Raw genomic sequence first — 23,167 nt, 5'->3', positions numbered from 1 at the left:
CTTTCTGCACCAGCAGCGTTACGCCCATGAGCTTCTCGATCATGCCGGCATGCTTAACTGCAAGCCTGCTCCCACGCCTGTTGACACCAAGGCCAATGTTTTAGCTCTGGAGGGCTCTCTCGTATCCGACGCGGCCTTCTATCGCTCCATTGTGGGTGCCTTGCAGTACCTCACTCTGACGCGCCCCGACTTGCAGTATGCCGTTCAGCGGGTCTGTCTTCACATGCATGCTCCGCGTGACTCTCACTAGACATTGGTGAAGCGTATCCTCCATTACATACGCGGCACTACGTCCATGGGACTTACACTGACGGCATCCGCCTCTATCGACCTCGTCGCCTACTCTGATGCGGACTGGGCTGGCTGCCCGGACACACGGCGCTCCACTTCGGGGTACTGTGTCTACCTTGGCCGTCTCTGATCTCTTGGTCTTCCAAGCGACAGCCCACAGTCTCTCGCTCAAGTGCCGAGGCAGAGTATCGGGCAGTGGCTAACGCCGTTGCCGAATGCTCTTGGCTTCGTCAACTGCTCTAGGAGTTGCTTTGTGATGTTCATAAGGCCACACTCGTCTACTGTGACAACGTCTCCGCCGTGTACCTCTCCGCCAACCCGGTCCATCATCGACGAACGAAGTACATTGAGCTCGACATACACTTTGTTCGTGAGCAGGTGGCCCTTGGGCGCATCCGGGTCCTCCACGTCCCGACAGCGCAACAGTTTGCCGATGTTATGACAAAAGGACCGCCTACTTCTGTTTTCGAGGAGTTCAGGTCCAGTCTTTGCGTCTCCGGCGACGCTTCGACTGCGGGGGTGTTGAATATATGGTTTGTGCATGTATATTTTATAGTCCGTCCCACCTCCTAGTCATTGTATAGTTGAGGTTGTGATCCACCTTGTACTCCATATATATGCGCTATGCACCGATCAATACATCGAGTTGCATTGTCTAAAATATTCGTTTCCAACAAGGAGCAAGCAAAACCATGGATGGAGCCATGGAGGCCCTGCCTGCCTCCGTTCCGTTCGACGATGCTACTTACTAGTGGTGTACATCTAGTACTGAGAAAGGAAAATCCACGGCAACACGCGCGATGCGATGCTGGTGCCGCCCCAATCCCCATCCATCGGTGAGTCAGTCACACAGGACAGGAGGCACGACTTTGGTCTCTGCCCCGATGGATGGAGAAAAGAATCTGCCGCTTCGGGGAAGAAAGAATTGATTCTCTTGTCTTCTCTCGTCTCTCTGGGTGCCGCGATTGTCCACACGCGCACGCGACGCAACCACCCAACTAGGACGAGTGCGGGAGTGCCGAACCAGCTCGGCTCGGGGCTGCGCCTGCCGTCCCGTCCCAAAGGTTTTACGCGACCGCAAAATATCACTCTGCGTACGTTGGGCGATTTTCAGTTTGACCTCTTCTGTACAGTACAGGCTGAGGCTGTGGCCTCTTCTGTTGGCTGTTGCTACGCCACCCTGGCCCCACACGACAGAGGACCGTTTTTCCCGATCTCTTCTTCTGGAAGAAGAAAAAAACATGCGTCTCTCAGCCTAAGGCAGTAGAGTACCTACTCTAGGCCTAGGGAGTAGTCTAGTGTACATACATGCTCTGAGATGGCGTGGACTGGAGGTTTCCGCTCGTGTCTGTGGGCGCGGCGCGGAGTCAAGAGCGCGGTAATCTGCCCCGGTTTCCACCAGCTCCCAATTACCAGGCGACGACTCTACCCTATCTTGGCACGGATATATATCCAAATCTGCTTACGCGGCATCAAAGTGTGTTTTGCATCACAAACCATGGGTAAAATTGCAACAAAACAGAAAACAACTTGCCGGCCTACGTAAAGGCAGGATCGCTCTATTCGTCGGGGATCAAGGATCGGCCGTCGCCCTGCCCACGGGATATCGATGTGTGGATGGACGGACGGATGCAAGTGGAAACCTACAAGGTCAAAAACACCGAAAGCCGGTCACGAGGGGCGCACGCACCACAGTCCACAGCAACCAGCGAACCGGCTACTCTAGTTGTGGTGATCAATAAGTAGCCGCTTTCCCCTGCCGGACGCTTTATTCGGTGCCGAGCCGACCGACCGATCCATCCAATCAATCAATCACAGTGCGTGCATGTGTGTTGCATCGAAACAGCAGCGGCATTCTGCGCGCTGTGCAGTCGCACCACAGGGCAGGGCGTCCCGGAACGGAAGGGAAGGGAAGGAGCCTTTCTTCCTGCCGTGCCTCGTCCCGTAGCACTCCGTCTCATAGCCCTTTGCAACCTAGCTCCTGTTCGGCGCGTCTGGTCTTCCGTACCGGAGGACCGGTTCATGCCAGGGAATTCTCCATCATACTTTGGTTCCAACACTGAAAAAGGGGTTGGCCAAATTTAGAGTCTAGCAAAGCTTACACGTCGTAAATCTTGATTGAATCTGATCTTTTTTTACTCAGTGGACGGATGCATCACGCTCGCAGGCACTACGTGAGAAAAATCAGCGGACGTGACAGTCCCCACCTGCCTGACACTGACAGCAACTGGCGATATTAGGTTACGTTCGTTCGTTAGTACGCGTACCGCCCTGTCGCTCTCGTCTGCTTGTCCCGGGCGGCGGTGGCGCCTCCGTCGACCATCCATCCAGCCACGCGGGGACACCACAGCCACGCAGAGGATCTGGTCAACAGCGAGCGGCCTGATCGGTTCCAGGCTCTTCATCTCGTCAGACAGGCAGTCCGTCCCTGCACCTGCACCTGCACTGCACTGCACACCGTCGTCCCGTCCCGGGCGGCCGGCCGGCCCCTCTGAAAAGCTGCCTAATTCTGAGCTACTACCCGATCGCGCCGCATCTCCCCGCAGTTTTGGCCCTGCTCTAGCCCCGTGCCCTCCCCCTCTCTGGACCGGTCAGTCACCATCTTTTGTCCGGATAAAACAAGAAGCTCTGAAATATGGCTCGATGATAGTATGAGAGACCGGCCTCTAAACGCAATATATTTCTTGCCTTTCTGGTGGCGTCTCGAAAGAATAAAATATCTGTCTGTCTGGATAGTAGTATAACTCGTGCTGGATCGCGGGAAGGGGAAGCACGTGGATCCGTGAAGCTTTTCCCTGGAGCTGGAGGCAGAAAGAAAGAATTCTAATCCGGCCGGTGGTGGGCGGCATCGCATCGCATCGCCAAAGATAGATCCCGCCCTGGCTATGGCTTGCACCTTAAGATAACAGCCTTTCTTTCTGCTTTGGAGAGAGAGAGAGAGAAACCATTGTTTATTGTTGCCAAGAAAGATGATGGATGGATGGATCGAGCTTTTGATTACTGCTCCTAAACATTCTGAGCGATGGTGACGCCCCAGAAAGATGGATGGATGGATGCCGGAAAGTGGAACCGCCCAAAGTGGTGCGCATTGTTACCGGCTCTCATCCTCAGATTCGCCCGCTGCTTTGCCTTTTCCGGGTGTGTAAAGCAAGAGCTCCTGCTATATTTTACTCCCTCCGTCGTCTTTGACACTAGTGTGTGTAAAGCAAGAGCTCCTGCTATCGGTTAAAAAAAAAACCATAATATAAGAGTATATACACAGCACAGGAAACGCATACAAGCCGATTTTTTAATCCATCGGCTCGGATGTTTTAGAAGAAACCGTCGGCTTTTCCAATCCTGCGGAACAAAGAGGCCCTACATACTCTCATGACTCATCTTCAGGCTGTTTTGATCCCCCCTTGGCCCTGTGTGTCAGCTTCATGCGACACTGAGTTTCAGTAAAATGCTCCCTGCATAAGAAAAACGACAATTCGCATAGTACATAACCCATTACGACTTGACACAAATTATATGCGTTACTACATCTGGAAGTCTCATCTCACGTCACAACTCACAAGCAAACTGCAACCCCAAAGCTTCAGCTAACGATTTGAGTGCTACACAAGTACATTCCTGCTTGGGCCGGCCATCGCTCCTCCTATGGGAAGTGACACGGAAAACATACCTCAACCTTCTCAGCTCGCGCCCAACCAACCAACCATACTCAAAATGGCAGCTGCAGTTCACCCACCTCAGGAAACGAAGCTAGCAATCTTCAGCGTTCATCTTCCCAGCACCTTTCCCAGCCGCTTCACGCCGCGTCCGAGCCTGCACGGCGTACTGCTTTTGCAGGTCCTGGAGCCTCTCCAGGAGCTCTTGGAATGAGGGGCGACACTGCGGGTCACTGCTCATGGAAAAGGAAGGATAACCCTTTAGCAGCACCGGAAAAATGTTATGCCGGAGTGGTGCACAAGACAGTAATAATGTACCTATCCCAGCAGCTCTCGATGATCGATGCCCACTGAGGGTCCGTGTTGCTCGGAATTTGCAGTCTACGATCCATGAAGCCCACAGCTGCGATAATCTGCCACATAGGGATCACAGAGTTAAGAGATTCTTGCCTTCTAGCATGCTTATATATAAACAAGCAAGTGGTTTTTTTCTTAAACTGCAGCGGTGCTGATTCCAGTTTTTCGTAACGATACACCATTCACCAGTTAGCTAGTACGAGTACTTTTCAAGGGATTGTTGGCTCTAGGACATACAAAAAAGGGATATCTAAAGACTTTTTTCTAAGGGTGAAAAGGAGAATGGACGACACCCTAAGCTTCGGGAGTTAAAAACTTTTAAGAACCTTTTATGCAAATTCATCAGCAGAAAAACCAAGCCCTGACAAAAGCATCTCAGTGTTAATCTTGCCGCTAGACTGAAAAGAGAATGGAGGAAATAATGGAGTAAAGAAATATCAAGTTTATTATTATTACTGGTTGTATCTTGGTAGATTTTTAATACAGATCAAGCTGGCACTCTTTCTCGACCTGCTGTAGGAAACAACACCACTGAAGTCCAAATCACACAGTTAGCACCAAATATTGATATAAAATCAGAATATTAACTACCCAACCAACATACATAACACATAGCAAAACACACCTGCATTGGATTGAGAGTATCCCATGGTATCTTCTGAGTAACAAGCTCCCACAGGACCACTCCATAGCTGTATACATCAGACCTATATTTCACAAAAAAGGAAGAAATGAGTGATTATCTGTAGGTAACAAGAACATCTGTTGTTAAAGAGTGCTCATGTTGATCTTACTTCTCATTTGAAGGTTCACTGCGTAACACTTCTGGAGCCATCCACTGCGGCTGGATATGGAAGCTAAGCTATCAGATGCTTATAGCATATTTGTATACATAGAAAATTGGTAGGAGGTTAAAGTTAAAGACACCCTAGATAGCTGGAGAATCGATGCCAAAAGTCAAGTTTTCTTGTACTTACTGTTCCTTTTCCACCTTTTGTTGTCAGAAATGTTTCAAGTTTGAGGCGCGAAAGACCAAAGTCTGCAACCTAATTGAGACAAGTGAGCACAGAATATATAAAAGTGTGGAGAACTAAGTTTCATAGTTACCTTTACAGTCCAATTCTTATCAACCAACAGGTTTGATGATTTTAAATCACGGTGTACAATAGTGGGGATAGAATTGTGAAGATAATTCATGCCCCTTGCCTGCAACAATATAATTATGTTTTTAAGAATCCACATGGCAATGAAAGATTCCATACGGGCAAAATATGTACTTGTCGAACAAAATACCAGGTACGTTTTTATCTCCATGGGTTAATAACATAGATCATGATTGACTTTTGGTGACAGAATCTTCACTTACAATCATAGTAACATAATGTGTACGATAGCTCAAGATACCATGTAAGATGGCAGGTACAGCATGTCACCTCCATCTTTCTTTCATTCTTCCATACACTGAAGCTACAAATATGGCTTATTTTTTAAGGGTGAGCTTCATTGATTAGGTAATAACGTTCATACAATCACGCACAATCAATGCTGACACGCAGGAAGCACTGACTCACGCATCACACCACTAGACTTAAGCTTACCTAGTTGCGCTAAGCTACGCCCACATCATTGGTCACCACCTTGGTGATAGATTATTCGCTCATGGTAACATAATGTGTGCTCAAGGTACCACGTGAGATGGCAGGTACAGGATATCACCTATTTTCTTCTTTCCTTCTTTTACAATGGAGCTACAGGTATGGCTTAATTTACATTCAATTCAACTTCGCTTTCACATTGGTGCTAATTTTTTTATGAGTAGATTAAAATTGTCTCTTGAGATATGCAGGTGAAGCATGCTTATCCAGTTTTTCTGCTACAATATGTTCATTTCTTAACAGTTACACATAATGTATTTGGCTTGACTTTCTAAACCAGCTGTCAAGAGAAAATAGACTTACGATGTCTATGGCCATGCTAAGTTTCCGTCTTGGATCCAGCTTGCCAGTGTTCTTTTGAAGCAACTGAAACAAACTCCCTCTGCAACATGGAACCGTGTTATACAGATTAAGTAAAAAAAATGACCTCTCAAGAGATTCTAAAGTCTAAACAATTACAGAAGAATGCCCTAACTAAATTTGCAATAACCAGAATAGTTCAAAATCCAGAGAAAATAGAGACTGGTCCACCTAGAGGTAAGTCAGCAATCACTGGAAAGTGGTTTCAGTGTCAAATGAAAAGAACCGAGGGTACTAGCAGCCCCAACTTTCTGGGTAAGAGGAAGGTGGATATAAAACCTGGGTATTTGGTCACACAGCTATGTGTGCCAGCCACTGAGCCACATGTTAACCTTTGGAAATTGTATAAAAAGTATGGTTAACAAAGGTAAGGGCTTCAGGTGAACTTGCAGCATCAGTACAACACCATGGAAAAAGACCAATGTGGTTAGCTCAGTCTTTTTGTTCTCAAACCGGATAAACTACTGAAAAATTACCTAGCATATTCCCCAGTTACTACTCACAGAGGCATATAACCAACCTGGGGCGACACGCTTGCACTTCACGTAAGTTAATGTGGAAAGACCAACATAATACGAGTGGCATATGTCCACATGATACTCCCTCCGCTTCAAATTACCTAGCATATTAGGTTTCGTTAGGATGAGCCTTTGACTTGCAATTACACTATTAATATATAATTTTTGTGATACAAAAGCATAACCACAAGTACATCTACTGACATCAACTTTATATCGCATAAAGTATATACTAATAGAGTAATTGTTTGTCAATGGCATGTCCTAACAAAATCTAATATACTAGCTAATTTGAAACGGCGGGAGTGTTTCTCTTTCATATTTATCTAAAACAGCCTCTTACAGAAATGTAGGGAAAGGCTGCGTACAATAGACCCAAAGTGGTCAGACCCTTCCCCAGACCCTGCGCAAGTGGGAGCTACATGCACCGGGCTGCCTTTTTTATTTATCTATGAAGCCTTCCAAGAAAGTGACTCTGAAAAGTACAGGTCCGAACACAAACTTCACATGGATTACATAAACACAACTCAAAACAAGGGCACTAGAATTATGGTGATGGAATATAAGGCCAAGAAGCTCGTGTAGCCCACTGGTTATGATCAAAGTTTGGATGGTGGACTTCTGGAGAGAATCGTTCCAAATATGCAAGAGAAGGGACAGAAGAAACTATGAGGCAGCCACATGGGGTTCAAGGAAGGCCAACAAAATCCTTGGTTTCATCCTTAATTAGTTACATCTACTACCTCCACTTCTGAGCCCCCACAAGGACAAATCTGTAGTTCTGAATTTCCATTTTACATGAACCTTCTTGTCTGAAATTCCTCAACAAAACTCACACTTCTTGCGAAACATAACACATCTTTTCAACCCCAGTTTTGCTACGGATCAGTGACCATCAAGAACCACTAACATTTCAAACTGTGGCATAGATTGCTGAGAACTCCTTGGTAAATGATATGAATGATACTATTGTTTCTATGGGCCCAGATCATAGGTATGGTAGAAAAAAAGGACTGTGATCATAGTGTTTGTCTTCCACCAAGTAAAGGAAAAAAAGTAACAAACACAGAAACAAACATGTGGGAGATATAGCCTACCGTGGGAGGAATTCTGTAACAATACAAAGTCGTTCCTGTGATGCAACTGCGCCCATGAAAAGTATTATACTGGGATGTCGTAGTTTCTTCATCAATGATACCTACAAATTTGGTGGACGCAAGTATGGTCATGACCACAATTATGGAAGGATCACAAGAACAGGATTAAGAAAGTTATCAACATACTGCTAATTGATATCCTACAAAAGAAATCAACATAGTGAAATTTTGTTAACACTCTATCATTTTCTTTATATTTACCCACATGAACAACAAAGAATAGAAAAATGGAAATTATGGTTCAGCGAACATCACAAGGTCCAACCGTAATCTGGAATTAGTTTCTGCACTGGAGTATCTGATTCAAGAAGACAGTAGAAATCATGCAGTTCCATTGGCATAATACGAAATTTCATCAGCAATTGAGGGTCAGCAGAAATTGCAGTCATATATAGATGCCTACCTCTTGTCTGAAGGCATTTATCATTTCTTCCGAATATTCCTGCTTGGAGAACAGTTTAACTGCCACATCCTACGAAAACATGGATAAATATTGAGAATTGATCATTAAGATGTAATGCTTAATACATAACCGCGCAACAGAACATACATACCGAGCCACACCACAAAGCATGATACACTGTTCCACAAGAACCTGCATGAACCAAACACCACAATAGTACAAAATGAGTGGTCTCGCTTACAGAAGCAGGCAATGCCCGCTTGGATACAGCAGTTCAAAAATAGGCACTTTCTTACTATTCTATTTGATTATCTACATGAAATTTTAGTAGTAAACAAGTACATGTCTTATGTGCGTTAAAGAAACCTTCCTTCATTTTGGACCATTTTGCGTGGAAAATGGTGAGACTCAGTCCTGTTCTGGAAGATACCTGGCTAGGGGATACACCTTTTTCTACCTTGTTCCCCAGGTTGTTTACCATTGTACGTAACAAACATGCTACAGTGGCCTCTGTTCTTGGGGCGGCAAATCCAAATGTGGATTTTAGCCAGACTCTTATAGGTCAGCTGTTAGGTAATTGGAACACCATTGTCTCCAAGGTAGCCGAGGTGCAACTTTCTAAGAACAAGGATTCATGATAGAGGGATTTGCATTCCTCAGGGTTTTTTTTTCCTGATGAAATCCATGTATGCGGTCCTTATAGACACAAGGGTTCATTTTAGATCAAAACGGTTTTGAAGACTTAAATTGCCCCAAAATTAAGGTGTTCATTTGGTTCCTTTGTTGGAGGGTTATTCTCACAAAGGATAATTTGATGATGCGCGGCTTGTTTTGAGCAAGAAGCTATCCAACGTCTATTTTTTGAGTGTGGGTTAGCATGTATGCATGGCGTGCTGTATATTTTGGCTTTCAACATAACTCCACCCCGTAGTGTCTAGCATATTTTTGGGTCGTGCCTGCGGGTGTTTTGATAGGTCTTTACAATCGCTTATTTTGGTCGGGGCTGCATCGGTTTTTTGGTCCGTTTGGCTATGCAGAAATTATGTTAATTTTGACAAGAAAGTTCAATCTTGTATGCAGATGTTACTCTCGTGTACCAGTTGGTTGCGGTCTTGGGCGTTATAACAGAGGGTGCAGCACAAGAAGCCAAAGGAGCGTGGGGCAAAGAAGCTCGAGTGGTACCAGGAAGTTTATGTCCCGGGTTGGATGTCATGCAAGTGATAGAGGCTTCTTAGTCTCTAGTTGCTATGTGTGGCCTGTCACACTTTAGTTGCAGGCTGTGAGGAGTTGTGGTCTATCACCATTTTTATTAGGCTACATTTTGATGACTTGTAATAAACGTCGGAATAATTAAGGCCATATGCATCTACGATGCAGAGGCCTAGGTAATAAGGCTTTCATTTTCTAAAAAAAACGCTCAAGTAATAAGCATACACAAGAAAAATGCTATCGCAGTTGTGGCATGGAACTCATGGCACCAGGACTACTGTAAAATCATGAAAATAAGTAAATAACTGAAGTATTTTGACATTAAAGACAAGAAGAGATAGAACTGATTTGGATTATGACAAAAACGAACACACAAACTATTATTTAAGAGGCATGCACAATGAGTAGTTACTGAAAGATAACTGTTTTGGATTAGCCAAAGAGAACAGAGCATAACGAGGTATTACTAAGAGGCATGCACACTGAGGAATTATTGAGAACAAACTCCTTAAGCAGTTCTGAAGAGTACAAACTGTTGCTATGCCTACGCCTAAATCGTTTAAGAACATGCTAACAAGAGATGTGAGAGTGTACATGTCCAGAAAGATGGAGTAATTGCAAAGGGAGAATAACTACCTTGACCTACTTGTTCTCCAATTACTAGATCTTCCCACAGAATCTCATAATCTAAGCAGTCTGTTTCATAATCCACTCTCTCGATAGGACTCCCAATAGTACTTGTGCTGTTCATACTACTGGTGTTGTTAAAAGTCCACCAGGAACCTGAGAACTCATATTTGCTTGACTGGGTGTATTCAGTGTCTTGGCAGTCTGGAATCATGATAGGCTCTAGAACTGGAACTCTCTGATGACTCTGGTCACTCTCTTGCTTATCATGCAAATGTGTTGAGGTTATGTTACTCTTCCCAGAACTCCCATCATTTTCACGCCCTTTCCGAGGCCAGGATATCCCCTTCTTGGCCAGCAATGCCTCGGCCTTTGAACTAATTTTTTTGTGAAACCCTACTTTTCCTTCTCCTGGATTATCAGTACTTGTTTTGCTCAACTCCCGAGGGGATTTCTCTTCAGCAGCAAAGACACCAAACCGTACATCCTCATTCGGGGTGCTTGCCTCACTTGTTGTCAGGTTCGCCCTGACATCATGTTCAGAATACTGTTCCTCACAGCCACTAGCACACTGTCTCTCGCAATTCTGGCCTGTCCTTATCCGAGAACGGATTCTACTTGTAAGCTTGGTAGCCTGTGTTGTTATTTAAAAATCAGAAAGAGAATACACTAGGAAATAAATTATGCATAAATATCAGAAAGAGAATCTTTCCATTAAAACTAAACATTCGAATTCCTTCTTCTGTTTGCTCAGAAATGCGACTTACAAAAGTTGTTATCTTGGAGGTGCTAGCAGATTGCAGAGGTTGCTGGGAGTCAGAAGAACCTTTGTTTTGTGAACCACTTTTAGGCCAGTTGTTATCATGAAAATGGGGCTTTGATGAACTTTGACAGGATTTCTCTGTGGTTGAAGGACTAAATATGTCCTGCAGTGTCCGTACATCAAGCGAGACACATATGAGGCCAATCAAGCTACCATCGTCATCATATAAAGGAGTGTTATGGACAACAATAAAGAACCTTTCTCCTGACTTGTTTTTAACAGGAAACTTTCCTCTAAAACACTTGCCCATAAATATATTCTGGATAACGACCTTTGCAGCATCAAAGTCTGTAGGATGAACAATTAACTCAATGGCATCCTGGCCAATTGCTTCTGATGCAGAATAGCCATACATATGCTCGGCATACCGGTTCCTAGGTTACAGTACAAAGGTAAGAGTTTGGTAGAAAGACGCTTCATATGATCGAACATAATGGCAACATTTTCACTACATGTTCTTCTTGCCAGAAAAACAGCATAACTTCTCAAACAGTGTTGTAAGAAATTTCGAAACTGAAATCATATACTAAAGTGTATCAGAGACTAAAAAATATATCCATTCACACCAAAAAATGCTTGATAGGTATGCACCATCATAACTAAGGTCCACCAAATATGTGGCATGGGCATAGTGTTGGCAAATTATTCCAACCAATCTGAGATAACGTAGATCTTTGAAGCAGACATGATGCTTCGACGTTTGTACAGTTTTTGTGGGTCAAGTTTGCGTACGAATACCAGAACAAAAAAAAATTGCTGAATAATCGGTGCAATCATGCAAAGAATTGCTATGATACATCCAGTGTCTTTTATGATGAGTTGATGCTAAGCAGGACAATGCCATAAAACATCCCCAGTGTGATCACCGGGGCAAGCTAGAGGCTGGACATCCATATTCTGAATTTAGCAACCGCTTTCCACCCACTAAAGCCATACATTCCTCTACCGCATAATAAAGCTAATGCACACAGGACTGTTTCAATACAGCCCCAAGGGAAAGGCCATTACATCCTTGTAACAGCACAAGAGATTTGTGCAGCCCAAACTAAGTTGAGAGCTAACCTTTGAGCCTCCATATAGGTCCCCGCAGCATATTTGCACTCGCGGGAAAGACTACACAACTAAACAACCAAAAGCCCTACAAATTATGCCTGAACCTATGCATGACACCGGTTCAGCATTTCACCAAACACACGGTGAGCATCGAGAATGCGCAGCTAGGGCTGGAAGCTCACCAGTAGAGGAGCTTGCCGTCGGGCGCGATGATGTGCACGGCCTGGCCCAGCGACTGCAGTATCCAGTGGCAGTGCCTGTCGGAGAGCCTGGCGCGGTTGTCGCGGAGCTGCCGCGGACCCGGCGACGGGTCCGGGAGCGCGGCGACTCCGCGCCGCGACGAGGAGGGGTGCCGCGGCGGGAACGCGGGGCGGCGGCTGGGCCCCGGCGCCCGCCTGCCCATCTCCCGCACGAGCTCGGCCTGCCCCTGCTCCAGCTCCCGTATCTTCCTCAGCAGCTCGTCCGCCTCCATCGCCGCTCCCTACAGCTAGCCGGTTTCGTGACTCGTGAGAGAGGAGGGCGAGCCGCGGGGAGAGGACCTGGGCAGAGGCCAACAACGGATGAGCTCACGCCTGACATAATGGAGGGAGGGAGGGAGGCGGGCGGCGCGGCGTGGCGTGGCGCCATGCCTGACATCCCACCCGCGCTAGCTGCTGCGGTGCGGTGCGGCCTCATCCTCTTGGAAACTGAGAGAGATCACCTCTTGTGTTCTGTCTGTTCTGCTGTGTTCCATGTTCTGTCCTGAGTCCTGACTCGTGTCTTCCCGCCTCCGTCGGGTATGCAAGTCTTTTTTCATTTTTAGGGGTCGGGTAGGCAAGTCAACTTGTGCAGCCAGCGGATGATCGCCGGTTCCCAACGAAATTTCCCTTTGTTCCTACTCGACCTCGTAGAGAGATAATGATTTGAAAAAGAATACTCGTAGAATGCGGCTGATTCGAGACATGTCAATCAATATTTGTCCAGCGAACCAAACCAAACGTGGTTAGATGGCTAGGAGGACAGTGATATCATTCCCGGGGGTTCAAGTTCTATGCCTGACAGTGAGTGTACGAGCGTCTATATCGTGCTATGTTAACGCATTATTTTATTTTCACATCAAAGAGTGTAAGGAAGTACCCTAGAATGATTATGGTACTCCATTCTTCCATCTGAATTAATTGACACAACCTTTTTACAAATGTCTAGACAGTAGTAGCAATGTCTATAGCGATTTTGAAAAGTGTTATTAACCAGTTTGTTGCCTCGCAACAGGAATTTAATAGAGACATTTAATAAGAATTGAAAGTACTATTCTGATCCTGAGCTAAAATGAACCCTCATGAACAGTGAACTCAGGAAAAAATAGTTAAAATTTTCAAAAAAAACTATTTTTTGGTATACTCTGACAAATATATTTTATGCTTGCAAAATTTCAGCACGAAGAGACATTCATGGAAGTCGTGAAAAAAAATCAATACTCCAAAATGTTTTCAACGTTAATTAAGAAAACGGTCTTCCAAGAACAATGGAAAGCTGTTCATCTTTCAAACACGTCAAGTGTAAATACCATCAGTGGGCATTATCTAATCTCATCCCAATGAAACATCTTCAATCATTCCCACCGCTTCTTCTTCATGGGCTCGTCAGCCATCCATCGCAGCTGCAGTCAGTATCAGTAGGCAACAAACCTTGCAGGGTTGTCCCGTAGGACCCACAAATCTTCTTGTGCTAATATCATCCCAAGGATTTGTTGCAAATGCACACATCTCATGCACCTGCTTTCAACATTTTATACACCAACAAGAACACAATGATGGCTGTCCAATGGGCAGCCTGTGAAAAATAGCAAGTCTGCATACTTCAGGAATCCAACACCAAAACAACAGGGCAAGAAGCAGGAAAATAGGAATGGTAACACGATCGGCGATTGTCAACCCGTCATCAAACTAATTACCTGCAACTTCTTTACGGTACCACGGGAAAATCAAGCATTTTACTCTGTTTCAATCCATCTGCTATTCTATTCTGAGAGCAGCAAGCATTTATTACCTTCAAAATTCTCAAAAGGCAGCTGTTGAAGCCCTTCTAATAGTCAAGCAAAGAACAAAAATCATTATCAAGTTTTACATCACACCATGCAACTAAGAACAAAATCACTATCACCATTCCGCGCCACACTATGGCACTACCTCATGAGCAAATGCCACATTCTCCTAAGTGAAAGAAGCTACTTTTTCTTCAGATCCAAGGGCTCAGCCTGTATTTTCCTTATCAAGAACCAAACCGCACACAAAGCTCATACGGACAAGGCGACACATGAAGCACAAGAAGTTATCCACACAAACTCCTACCAGAAACTGATGTAGAGATTAACAGAGGACGGAAGCAGTCTGTAATCGGAAGTGCAGCCCTATCCACCACCACCAGGCATGGTTCACTCAGTTGTACTTCCTCGCTGAGCATGCATCCATAGACACTGATGAGAAACAAAAATTTGTCAACATGATATTCACACCCATATAGCTAGACAGAAGGATATGAAGAACAGAAGTTAAGATGATATGAAAACTGAAATTTGCCTACCTAATGGTACTGATCGACAATCAACTTTGGTCCATTCTCACATTGCCGTGCTTCATTTGAAATCTGTTGTATTATCTTTTTGGTACCCTGACTTCCATTGTTGTGTAAACTTAAGTGCAACTCTTTCAGAACCTTAAGGTGTTCTATACCGTCAACTCCCTCAAAAGCAAAGAACCGTAGATCAAGCCTTTCGAGGTTCGCTGTAGCCTTCTCCAGAAACACCAATTTTGGCATGTAAGGAGCAGAAAAACGAAGAAGCTTCAGACTCTCGAATCCACCAGGGTGAACTATGATCATCATGGTACTGTTAGGATGTTCCAAGTGAAGCTGGATCTGCCTGCAAGTGGCTTCCGATTCTAGACCCTGTTCTGCATCATCAAGCTGGCTAAGTTGCACCAAAGCATCTGAGCTAAGCATCGCGACTGAGTGGGTCAGCTTTGTCAGTGCGTCCAGTTCAATGATCCATTTTGGGAGATTAACCACTTTCGCCTGCAGTTTGCAAGACAGCTCAAGGGCATTCAGAAACTTGGGCGGGGAGGAGAGACAACCCCATGAGCTGAGAAAACCAGCAGACCCATCATCAATTACAAGAGTTTGGAGCGAGTAGCCACAAAGATCTTCAATAGAGAACCTCAATTCATCGAAAAGTTTACCCTCATTCTTGATGTTCAACTTGTAGATTACAAGCTTCCTCAGCTTGGTCAGCTGACGAAATCTGCTACTGAAGATGGTCCTTCGACAATTTCGATGCCTGACAGTACACAGAGGGATTTTATTGGCTTCTTCTTCATATCCTCAGGAAGCTTCAATGCCTTCCGTGTCTTTTTGTTCCCACCAAGTATATTCTTCACCTTTTGCAGCTGGCAAATAGTTTTGGGTAACTTTGTAATACCAGTTTCCCTGATGTCAAGGGTCTCTAAATACTGAAGCTTCCCTATCTCTTTAGGAAGCTTTGTGGTGTCTGTTCTACGGAGGCTGAGGTGCTTGAGAAGAAAAAGTTTGCAAACAACTTTTGTGTGTTCTTGTTTGAAATCTGTACAGCCTTCAAGATCCAAATGTTGCACAATTCTCAACTTTTGTGGCTTGGAAAGCAATCCATTCAAAGTACCAAATACGCTCAACGATCGCACATGAGATAGGTTCATGTTATGTTTTGCACTCTCAGTCTTCAAACCATCGCTCTGAAGTGACAACCGGCAAACCATATTACTGGGCGGCGCCATCAACCACTGGCCACCAACCACGGTGACAAAATTTTCCTCACCCGCCTTGCACACAAGATACTCATGTATCATGTTATGAACTTCATAGGTCTTCACCTTTCCATTGCTACTGTGCTTCACAGCTCGAATTATCTGTCTCTTTATCAAATGATTGAAGCATGTTTCCGCGACCTCTTCTGCGCTCAATCCTTGTTTCTCACTGACAAGAGCTTCTGAGATCCATTTTCTTAAGAGGCGTTTCCTGCTATTTTGTGAACCGCTCGGAAATATACTGAGATATAGAGAGCATCTTTTGATCTCAGGTGGCATATCAGAATAGCAATTATCAATAATGCTCATTAATCCATCATGGGAAAGAGGTTTCAGATAGTCTGGCACCAGATTCTTAAAAACTTGTTTCCAGTCAGAAATATGTGGGTTGCAGGCAACATATCCAGCCATGATAACTACCGCCAATGGCAGCCTCATGCACATTTCCCAGTGTGCAGGTATAATTTTGCTCTTATCTTGCTGTTCCTGGCAACCTTTAGCTTCAGCCATGATGTCCATAAATAATTCTTCAGATTTGTCCCCGCTGAGGATTACAGCCTTGTAAAGATAATCTCCTTTATTTCTTACACAAGCACTGGCAACAGCCTGGAACCTTGACGTAACAATCACTCTGCTACCTTTCTCACTTTTAGGCAGTGACTTATTTATCAGCTCCAACATATCAGTAGACCAAACATCATCCAGCACAAGCAGGTAACTGCCATGAGAAGAAGAGATAATAAGATGAGTCACTTTTAAACAATGTAAATGAAGTGTGGAATAACAAAGAATGAAATGAAAGTACATATCTAGCAAAAAATTATCTTGTTCAACTTGAATGCAAAGAACATATAAAAAACTGATGTAAATCATGTGAAGACTAGTTTATGCAATTCGATGATGCTTTCATGTAATATGCATAGAAAGCATAGTGATGAGCTACTCAAAGAACCACTTGATGGATGTTATACCTGTATTTCTCAAAGTGCTCCTTAAGCTCTTTCTCGAGTTTTTGAAGTTTCAATGTTTGCAGTCTATCATGTGTTTTCTTTGAGGTGCCGCCCCCAATACTGCCATGAGATGTGTCCCACCACCGCTGCTGCCTGGTACCTTCTCTGACCTGTGGCATGATCTGGTAGAGTATATGAGGCCCTCGCGAAAAGCCACCCGACAACAGACGGCTTGAAGGGCCTCACATGACGGTGGCCCCAGCCACGTTGGCGGTCCACCCGTCATGGACGCACCAGTAAGCATGCCCGAGTCGCTCTCACCAGCTGGGGCTCGCTCGCGGGCACCCCCATTGCCGCCCAATAATGGTGGCCCCCTGCGCACCTGGCGGTCCACCCGTCATGGACCTCCCACCGGGGTCGCCCCCCAAGAAGCCCCTGTGGCAAGCCACCGCAAGACGAACGGCTAGGAGGCTCTCTCCACTTGTAAGGCGCCCACGAAGGCGGGTACTCCAGCATCCTTTATAGGAGTAATAACCAACACATGGAAAAAAATGAATACAAATACTCCAGAAATCCAAAACATTAATTTGAAGCAAGGGAGCCCTTAAATCTACTCAACCAAAAGGGATGCAACAAAATGCTGCAAAAGCTGTAGGTTATCCACCATCGCAGCGGGAACACTAAAAAGAACAAACCCAGTGCTAGAAGCTCCCACATCAGGTGGTGGGTCTGGGGAAGGATTATACGAGGCAAGCCTTACCCTGCACAGTGCATGCCTCTTTTAGTGGGAAACTAGTTGTATAAACAAATATTAAGAGTGATTTTAACATGCGAGCAACACAATAGAGACAAAATGTTGGACAGCTCACTTGTTCAATTATCTTCGAATGAAAATTTACACATACATAGAATACACCTATAAATTATATACATGTGGTACTTATTTCAGAACTTCTTGAAATTTGAAATTTTCATTTTTGATTTTTTTCTAGATAAGGATTGGGTGTACCCATGAGAACATACACTCACACATAGAGTAGTAGGGAAGCTAACACTCTTCGTTTTCGGTTGTAGTAATCTTTCCGTCAACACTTGAGATGGATGGGAAAATCTCATCGTCGCCATTAACAGAAAGCACAATCCGATTAGCATGGCTGGCAGCTTCCTTCCTCATGACAGCAACTGTCTCGATGACACCAGCACAACTTGAACAGTGTGAAGAGTAGATGAGGGTGACCTTCTGGAGGCTCTCAAGGTATATGATACCTGCTGGAGTTTTACCTGCTGGGCCAGAATAGTGTGTCAGCTCGATGTGCCTCAGACCTGGCATGGCTCCCTGCTCAAACTTTACCCATGGTGCATAGCAGTCGAAGGCGAAAAACTCCAGTCTGGTGAAACCTGAAGTTATAGTGACTTGTTTCCGTGGGTCACCAAACAGCTGGATTGCAAGGCTAGTGAGACTGGGCAGACCTCCAAGTATCTTGAGATCGTTTAGTCCTTGTTCAAAGAGCCTGATTTCTAGCTTCTTAAGACGGCTGAGATGTGCGATCCACCCGGGAATTTTAACAAATCTTGGGGCCACCTTTAGCTCTTCAAGTAGAGGAAAGTTGGGATATGAAGGAAGGTCGTCGCTCGTAATGAAATCACCGTGAACTATTAGGGACCGCAGACTAGTGCACTTGCCCATGCAAGACAGTAGATTGTCATTTTTTGGCGTGTCGGCAGGCTCACCGTACAACATGGCTTCAGCCTTAATCAATCCAGTCATCCCTCCAATCTCCTGCAGGGTGCTTGCCGAGCATTCCCTCGAATCAATGGTGCCCAGCACCTTGACTGATTTGAAGCGATCACTTCCGGCAGGTAGCCTCACCCCAGTATGGCCAAAATGCAGATTTGCTAGTTTGGGAAGCTGGATGAGCTCCTTGGGCAGCTCTTTCACTCGTGTCAGCCTTACATCCAGTGTCTCCAGATTTTGCAGCTTCCCGATCTGTGGCGGGAGAACACTGATTTGGGTCAGCTCGATCTCTAGAGTCTCAAGATGTCGTAGGTTCCCGATTTGTGGAGGAATCCTAGTGACTTGTGGTGTCTCTTTCAGACTCAGGTGCTTCAGTAGGATCAGTCTGCATATGTGTTGTACATCAGTATCGTCCAAACCATCACAGTCCTCCACATTCAACACTCGCAGATACCCCAAATGCTTAAACGAAAACACCTTGTCACAGTGAATAATGGTTATAGAACGAACATGCGACAGATCCAACCTTTCTGTGCCGTTTGAACTGTCTGAGCCACAATGTCGGATAGACAAAAAGACAGGTCTCGCTGCAGGTGTCTCTGAAATGTCCAAGTCGGACAGAAAGGTGACCAGGTTCTCTTCTCGTGATATCAGCCTAAGAACATATAGCATCATGGAGTTGACCTCATACATCCCCTTCCCATAAAAGGTTGGGCGTTCCACAGGCTGAATCACTTTGCTGCCAACGAGGTCATCAAAGCATTGGTTCGCCACTTCCTCACTGCTGCGCCACCCAACTTCAGAGATAAATCCTTCAGTGATCCATTTCCTAACTGTATCACCTCTTCTAAACTTTTGGTACTTGACAGTTGTACTTGTAGCTATGCACAGCAAGCAGGTCTTCAGAGTGCTGGGAAGGTTTTCATAGCTGAGTGAAAAAACCTTTATCAAGTCCTCCAAACCAGAAATACGCTCCTGTGCAGAATCTAAAGAGCTTGCCATCTCGTTCCAAGCAGAACAGAAAGCATACACCATATCTTGCCATGGTTTCCTTGCGGCTATTTTGCTATTGAGCAACGAAGCAATGCTTATAATTGCTGAAGGAATACCACCGCATATTTCCAAGATCTCACCAACTTCTCTTGCAAGTGCATCAGGGCAACTGGCCTCAGAGCCAAAGCATCTCTGTAGAAACAATTTTTTGGAGTTCAGGTGATCAAGATGCTTAATTTCACATATCAACTCATCTTGGCCAGAACAACATGTCTTTGCTATGTCATTAACACGAGTTGTAACAATTACTCTGCTACCACAACTGTTAACGGGCAAGCTGCGGGATAGGATATGCCAATCTTCTTTCCTCCATAAATCATTCACTATGATCAGGTACCTGCCAAAATTTGCACACAGAAGCAAGAACAGAGTAAGGCTCGACACGATGGTGACAATATTATCGAGGTAGTCATGCAGTGTCCGTTAAGGTTAGTAAATTAATCATGCAATGTGGTTATTGTGATGGGCAATGAAGTCAAAAGTGTGGAAGTATAATGAACAGGTACATAGTGTACTCTCCACTGTTAATTGATTTCATTGTCAGAGAACTACTACATGACTACATGACAGTAAAATAGGTACCTTTTGTTCCGAAGGAAATCCCTAATTGCATCCTTTGCTTCTTCATTGTGATTTTTTTCCACGTTAAGCTGACGAAGCATCTGGTCAAAAATCCCCTCCATATCAGGCATAGAGGAGACCGAAACAAAAGCACACGAATCGAATTGTGGCCTGAGCTGACGGAACACGAGATTAGCAAGAGCCGTCTTCCCCAATCCCCCAGAACCCACAATGGAGACTATCTTCATCTGTTGTCCGCCTGCAAGGCTCTTGATTAGAGTATCCCTCCCCCGCTCAACGCCGACGAGCGGCTCCTCCGCCTCTTTCCGCAGATGGGGCGACGGTCCGGTGGTTGTGGCGGCTGGAACGAGCTTATCTTTATCGGTGCTACTGTACATGTCGGCCAGATTCAGGGCCTGGCTCTTGATGTCGTTGATGGCGTTGGCGATGCGATGGCGAGGGCCCAGCAGGCTGGCCAGGAACCCCAGGCAGCCGTCCCGGCAGGCGGCGGGCTCGCTGGCCGCCAGGAAGGCGTCGACGATGTCCTCGGCGTGGTAGGACAGCTCCCTGCAGTCGTCGGCCCAACGAGGGTCCGAGCCGTTGCCTAGGGCGGCGTGCAGGCTCGTCAGCTCCCTCAGAAGCTGCTCCGCGTCTTCCTTGACGGCCTTGTGCAGCTTGTGCTCGAGGAGCTTCTCCAGCTTGGGGAGCAGGGAGGCCATGGCCCCCGTCGCGACGTCCACCATGCTCGCTCTCTTCTTCTTCTGGGGTTGTCTCGCTCGATCTGTTTCTTTTTCTTTTGTCTCCCGATCTGGTTTTATGGAGGTCAGGAGGTTGCTTTTCGTCATCACGGACTCTAATCGGCCGACCGGCCAGGCAACAAATCGGTCGCGTCCGCACCAGCCACGCGTCCCGAGACCCAGGGGCGGAGCCAGGATTTGGGGGGTGAGGGTCCCAAAAATACAAACTAGCATCTAACAGTTTGTGGCTGTGCATACCTAATCTTCTATATCTAAATAGCTAGCCTTCACTAACATACTTCTCTCAACATGCAAGCATGCCACCTCATCATAAAACATGCATAGGAAAAGGCCCACCTCAACATGCAATTATGCATATTAAAAATCCACTTCAACATGCAACCATGTATGCATGTAAAATTCCATTATATTATGAGATTTACATTTAATTTTTATATATTTCAAAAACTATTATTTCAAATATTGATCTTTCGTATAACCAAAAACATCATTGAAATATTACAAAATATTCCCGCAACAACGTGCGGGGCATGTAACTTGCAATAGCCTAGACATGAGCCAATGATATACCTTAGATCTGACGAGAGTCCTGCTATGTTGTCCTAAGGATGAAATTCAAAAGTCAGATGATAAAATCAGCGCAAACCTAATTTACAATACCTATTATTTGAGAATAAAACAAGAACTTGCTACCCCTAATTAATTGTTTTTGAGAAATTACCCCTAATTAATTTCATCTAAAGCAAAAAAGTTTATGGTCTATTGAAGCCAGATGCGGATCAGTTCATCAGTTGAATTCCACAGTATAAATCAACAAAGGAATCAAAGGAGACTCACGCAGGATTATTCTACCATCAGCAGTGTTGTGGATCAGTTGTACAGATGCCATCGTCAAACTTCCAGGAGGAGCAAGCGCGTGTGCCTGGTTCGTCGGCGCCGAAACGAACGATAGGGAGTGTCCTCGATCGTCGAAATCACTAATTAAGGAGTACTCGTTGTAAAGAACAGTCCACTTCCCCAGGTTGCGACAAGTGGTGCACATGCAGCGCGCCACTTGTCGCAACCTGGGAGTTTTTCCTTTTTTCGTAGATTCGTCTATTCAAAACGTTTTATCTTTTAAACCGTGTGTCTAAATCTCGAACCGTTTTTACATTGGATTCTTTATGTCGAGATCTTCAAAACTAGAACCTATGTTGATAGGTTTTGACGAACTTTTTTTATGAGAAAAACCGGATGAAAAAAATCAGGCGAAAAAACCGAACCGGGAGCATGGTTTTTTTCCTTTCCGAAAAAGGCACGCCCGTGTCTCCCGCGAAATCACACCCGTGCGTCTTGTAGAAGCAAAACCGTGACTCTCGTGAAAGGAAAAAAAACAAAAAAACGCGTTTTTTTCGTTTCTGAGAGGCACGACCTTGACTCTCGCGAAACAAAAAAGAAAACAGAAAACGCGTATTTTTTTTCCTTTCTGAGAGGCATGGCCGTGACTCTCACGAAAGCACAACCGTGCCACTCGCGGAAGCAAAATCGTGACTTTCACGAAGAAAAAAAACAGAAAACGCGTTTTGTTTTTCCCTTTCCGAGAGGCACGGTCGTGACTCTCGCGAAAGCACAACCGTGCCTCTCGCAGAAGCAAAATCGTGACTCTCGCGAAAAAAAAAACAGAAAACGCGTTTTTTTTCGTTTCCAAAAGGCACGGCCGTGACTCTCGCTAAAGCACAACCGTGCCTCTTACGAAAAAAACGTGACTTTCGCAAAACAAAAAAAACATGTTTTTTCGTACAAAAAAATTGAACTTTTTTTGATCGAATAGCTAAGGAAGACCGGGAGAAAACCAAAATGTCGAAAACCCCCGGAAAAAGCCGTTTAAAAAGCCAAAAACGCATGCAGAAAAATAAAAGAATCCGGAGGAAGCGTCCAGAGGACGACACGTGGTAAATGACTGAGAACACGCCAAATGATACTGATCGTTGCGAGGCTTCCGAAGAAGCGCTCGTTAACTAGTTGCTCCCCTCGATCGTGGCCTCTTCAGATTCTAGAACTACCCTGGGTGTTTGTTTTCCCTAGCGTGGGCTGAGCAACAAGCACGTATGGGCTTCGACTAGGAAAGCTCCCTAGCGTGGGTTGACCAACAAGTACATATGGGCTTCACTTCAACTAGGGCTTTAATACTTGAGCGCACTGTTAGGGGG

The 23,167-nt window shown here is 45.2% G+C and overlaps 2 protein-coding genes and 1 pseudogene across 10 annotated transcripts; all 3 read right to left on the bottom strand.

Moving 5' to 3' along the window:
* Positions 1-3,748: 3,748 nt before the first annotated feature.
* On the bottom strand, positions 3,749-12,836 carry LOC119303213 (dual specificity protein kinase shkD-like). 8 transcript variants are annotated; one of them, XR_005147854.1, is made up of 15 exons: positions 12,289-12,758; positions 10,998-11,427; positions 10,240-10,864; positions 8,546-8,586; positions 8,395-8,463; positions 7,932-8,032; positions 6,260-6,338; positions 5,409-5,507; positions 5,279-5,347; positions 5,096-5,145; positions 4,927-5,008; positions 4,758-4,832; positions 4,628-4,662; positions 4,263-4,357; positions 4,141-4,177 (listed from the first exon to the last, which is right to left on the bottom strand). XR_005147854.1 is itself a non-coding variant. In XM_037580315.1 (14 exons), the coding sequence occupies exons 2-14, from the start codon at positions 12,576-12,578 to the stop codon at positions 4,039-4,041; spliced, it is 2,169 nt and encodes a 722-aa protein (XP_037436212.1). In that variant the 5' UTR covers positions 12,579-12,645; positions 12,748-12,836; the 3' UTR covers positions 3,749-4,038. The 8 variants fall into 8 exon arrangements, 3 of the variants coding, with proteins under 3 accessions (XP_037436212.1, XP_037436213.1, XP_037436214.1); XM_037580315.1 differs by lacking the exons at positions 4,628-4,662; positions 4,758-4,832 and having other exon boundaries at positions 3,749-4,177; positions 12,289-12,645; positions 12,748-12,836; XM_037580316.1 differs by lacking the exons at positions 4,628-4,662; positions 4,758-4,832 and adding an exon at positions 3,749-3,931 and having other exon boundaries at positions 4,025-4,177; positions 12,289-12,757.
* Positions 12,837-13,989: 1,153 nt separating this feature from the next.
* LOC119300108 lies at positions 13,990-17,272 on the bottom strand (annotated as a pseudogene).
* On the bottom strand, positions 17,073-20,984 carry LOC119303212 (disease resistance protein PIK5-NP-like). Of its 2 annotated transcripts, XM_037580314.1 has the most exons (3): positions 20,242-20,984; positions 17,901-19,996; positions 17,073-17,388 (listed from the first exon to the last, which is right to left on the bottom strand). In XM_037580314.1, exons 1-2 carry the CDS (start codon positions 20,961-20,963, stop codon positions 17,920-17,922), a joined length of 2,799 nt encoding a protein of 932 aa, XP_037436211.1. In that variant the 5' UTR covers positions 20,964-20,984; the 3' UTR covers positions 17,073-17,388; positions 17,901-17,919. The 2 variants fall into 2 exon arrangements, with proteins under 2 accessions (XP_037436211.1, XP_037436210.1); XM_037580313.1 differs by lacking the exon at positions 17,073-17,388 and having other exon boundaries at positions 17,425-19,996.
* Between the last annotated feature and the right edge of the window lie 2,183 nt (positions 20,985-23,167).

This window comes from Triticum dicoccoides, chromosome 5A, assembly GCF_002162155.2.
Source record: "Triticum dicoccoides isolate Atlit2015 ecotype Zavitan chromosome 5A, WEW_v2.0, whole genome shotgun sequence".
NCBI classification, from domain to species: Eukaryota; Viridiplantae; Streptophyta; class Magnoliopsida; order Poales; family Poaceae; genus Triticum; species Triticum dicoccoides.
Note: the sequence above shows the minus strand (reverse complement) of the source record. Positions and strands in the feature narration are given on the sequence as shown.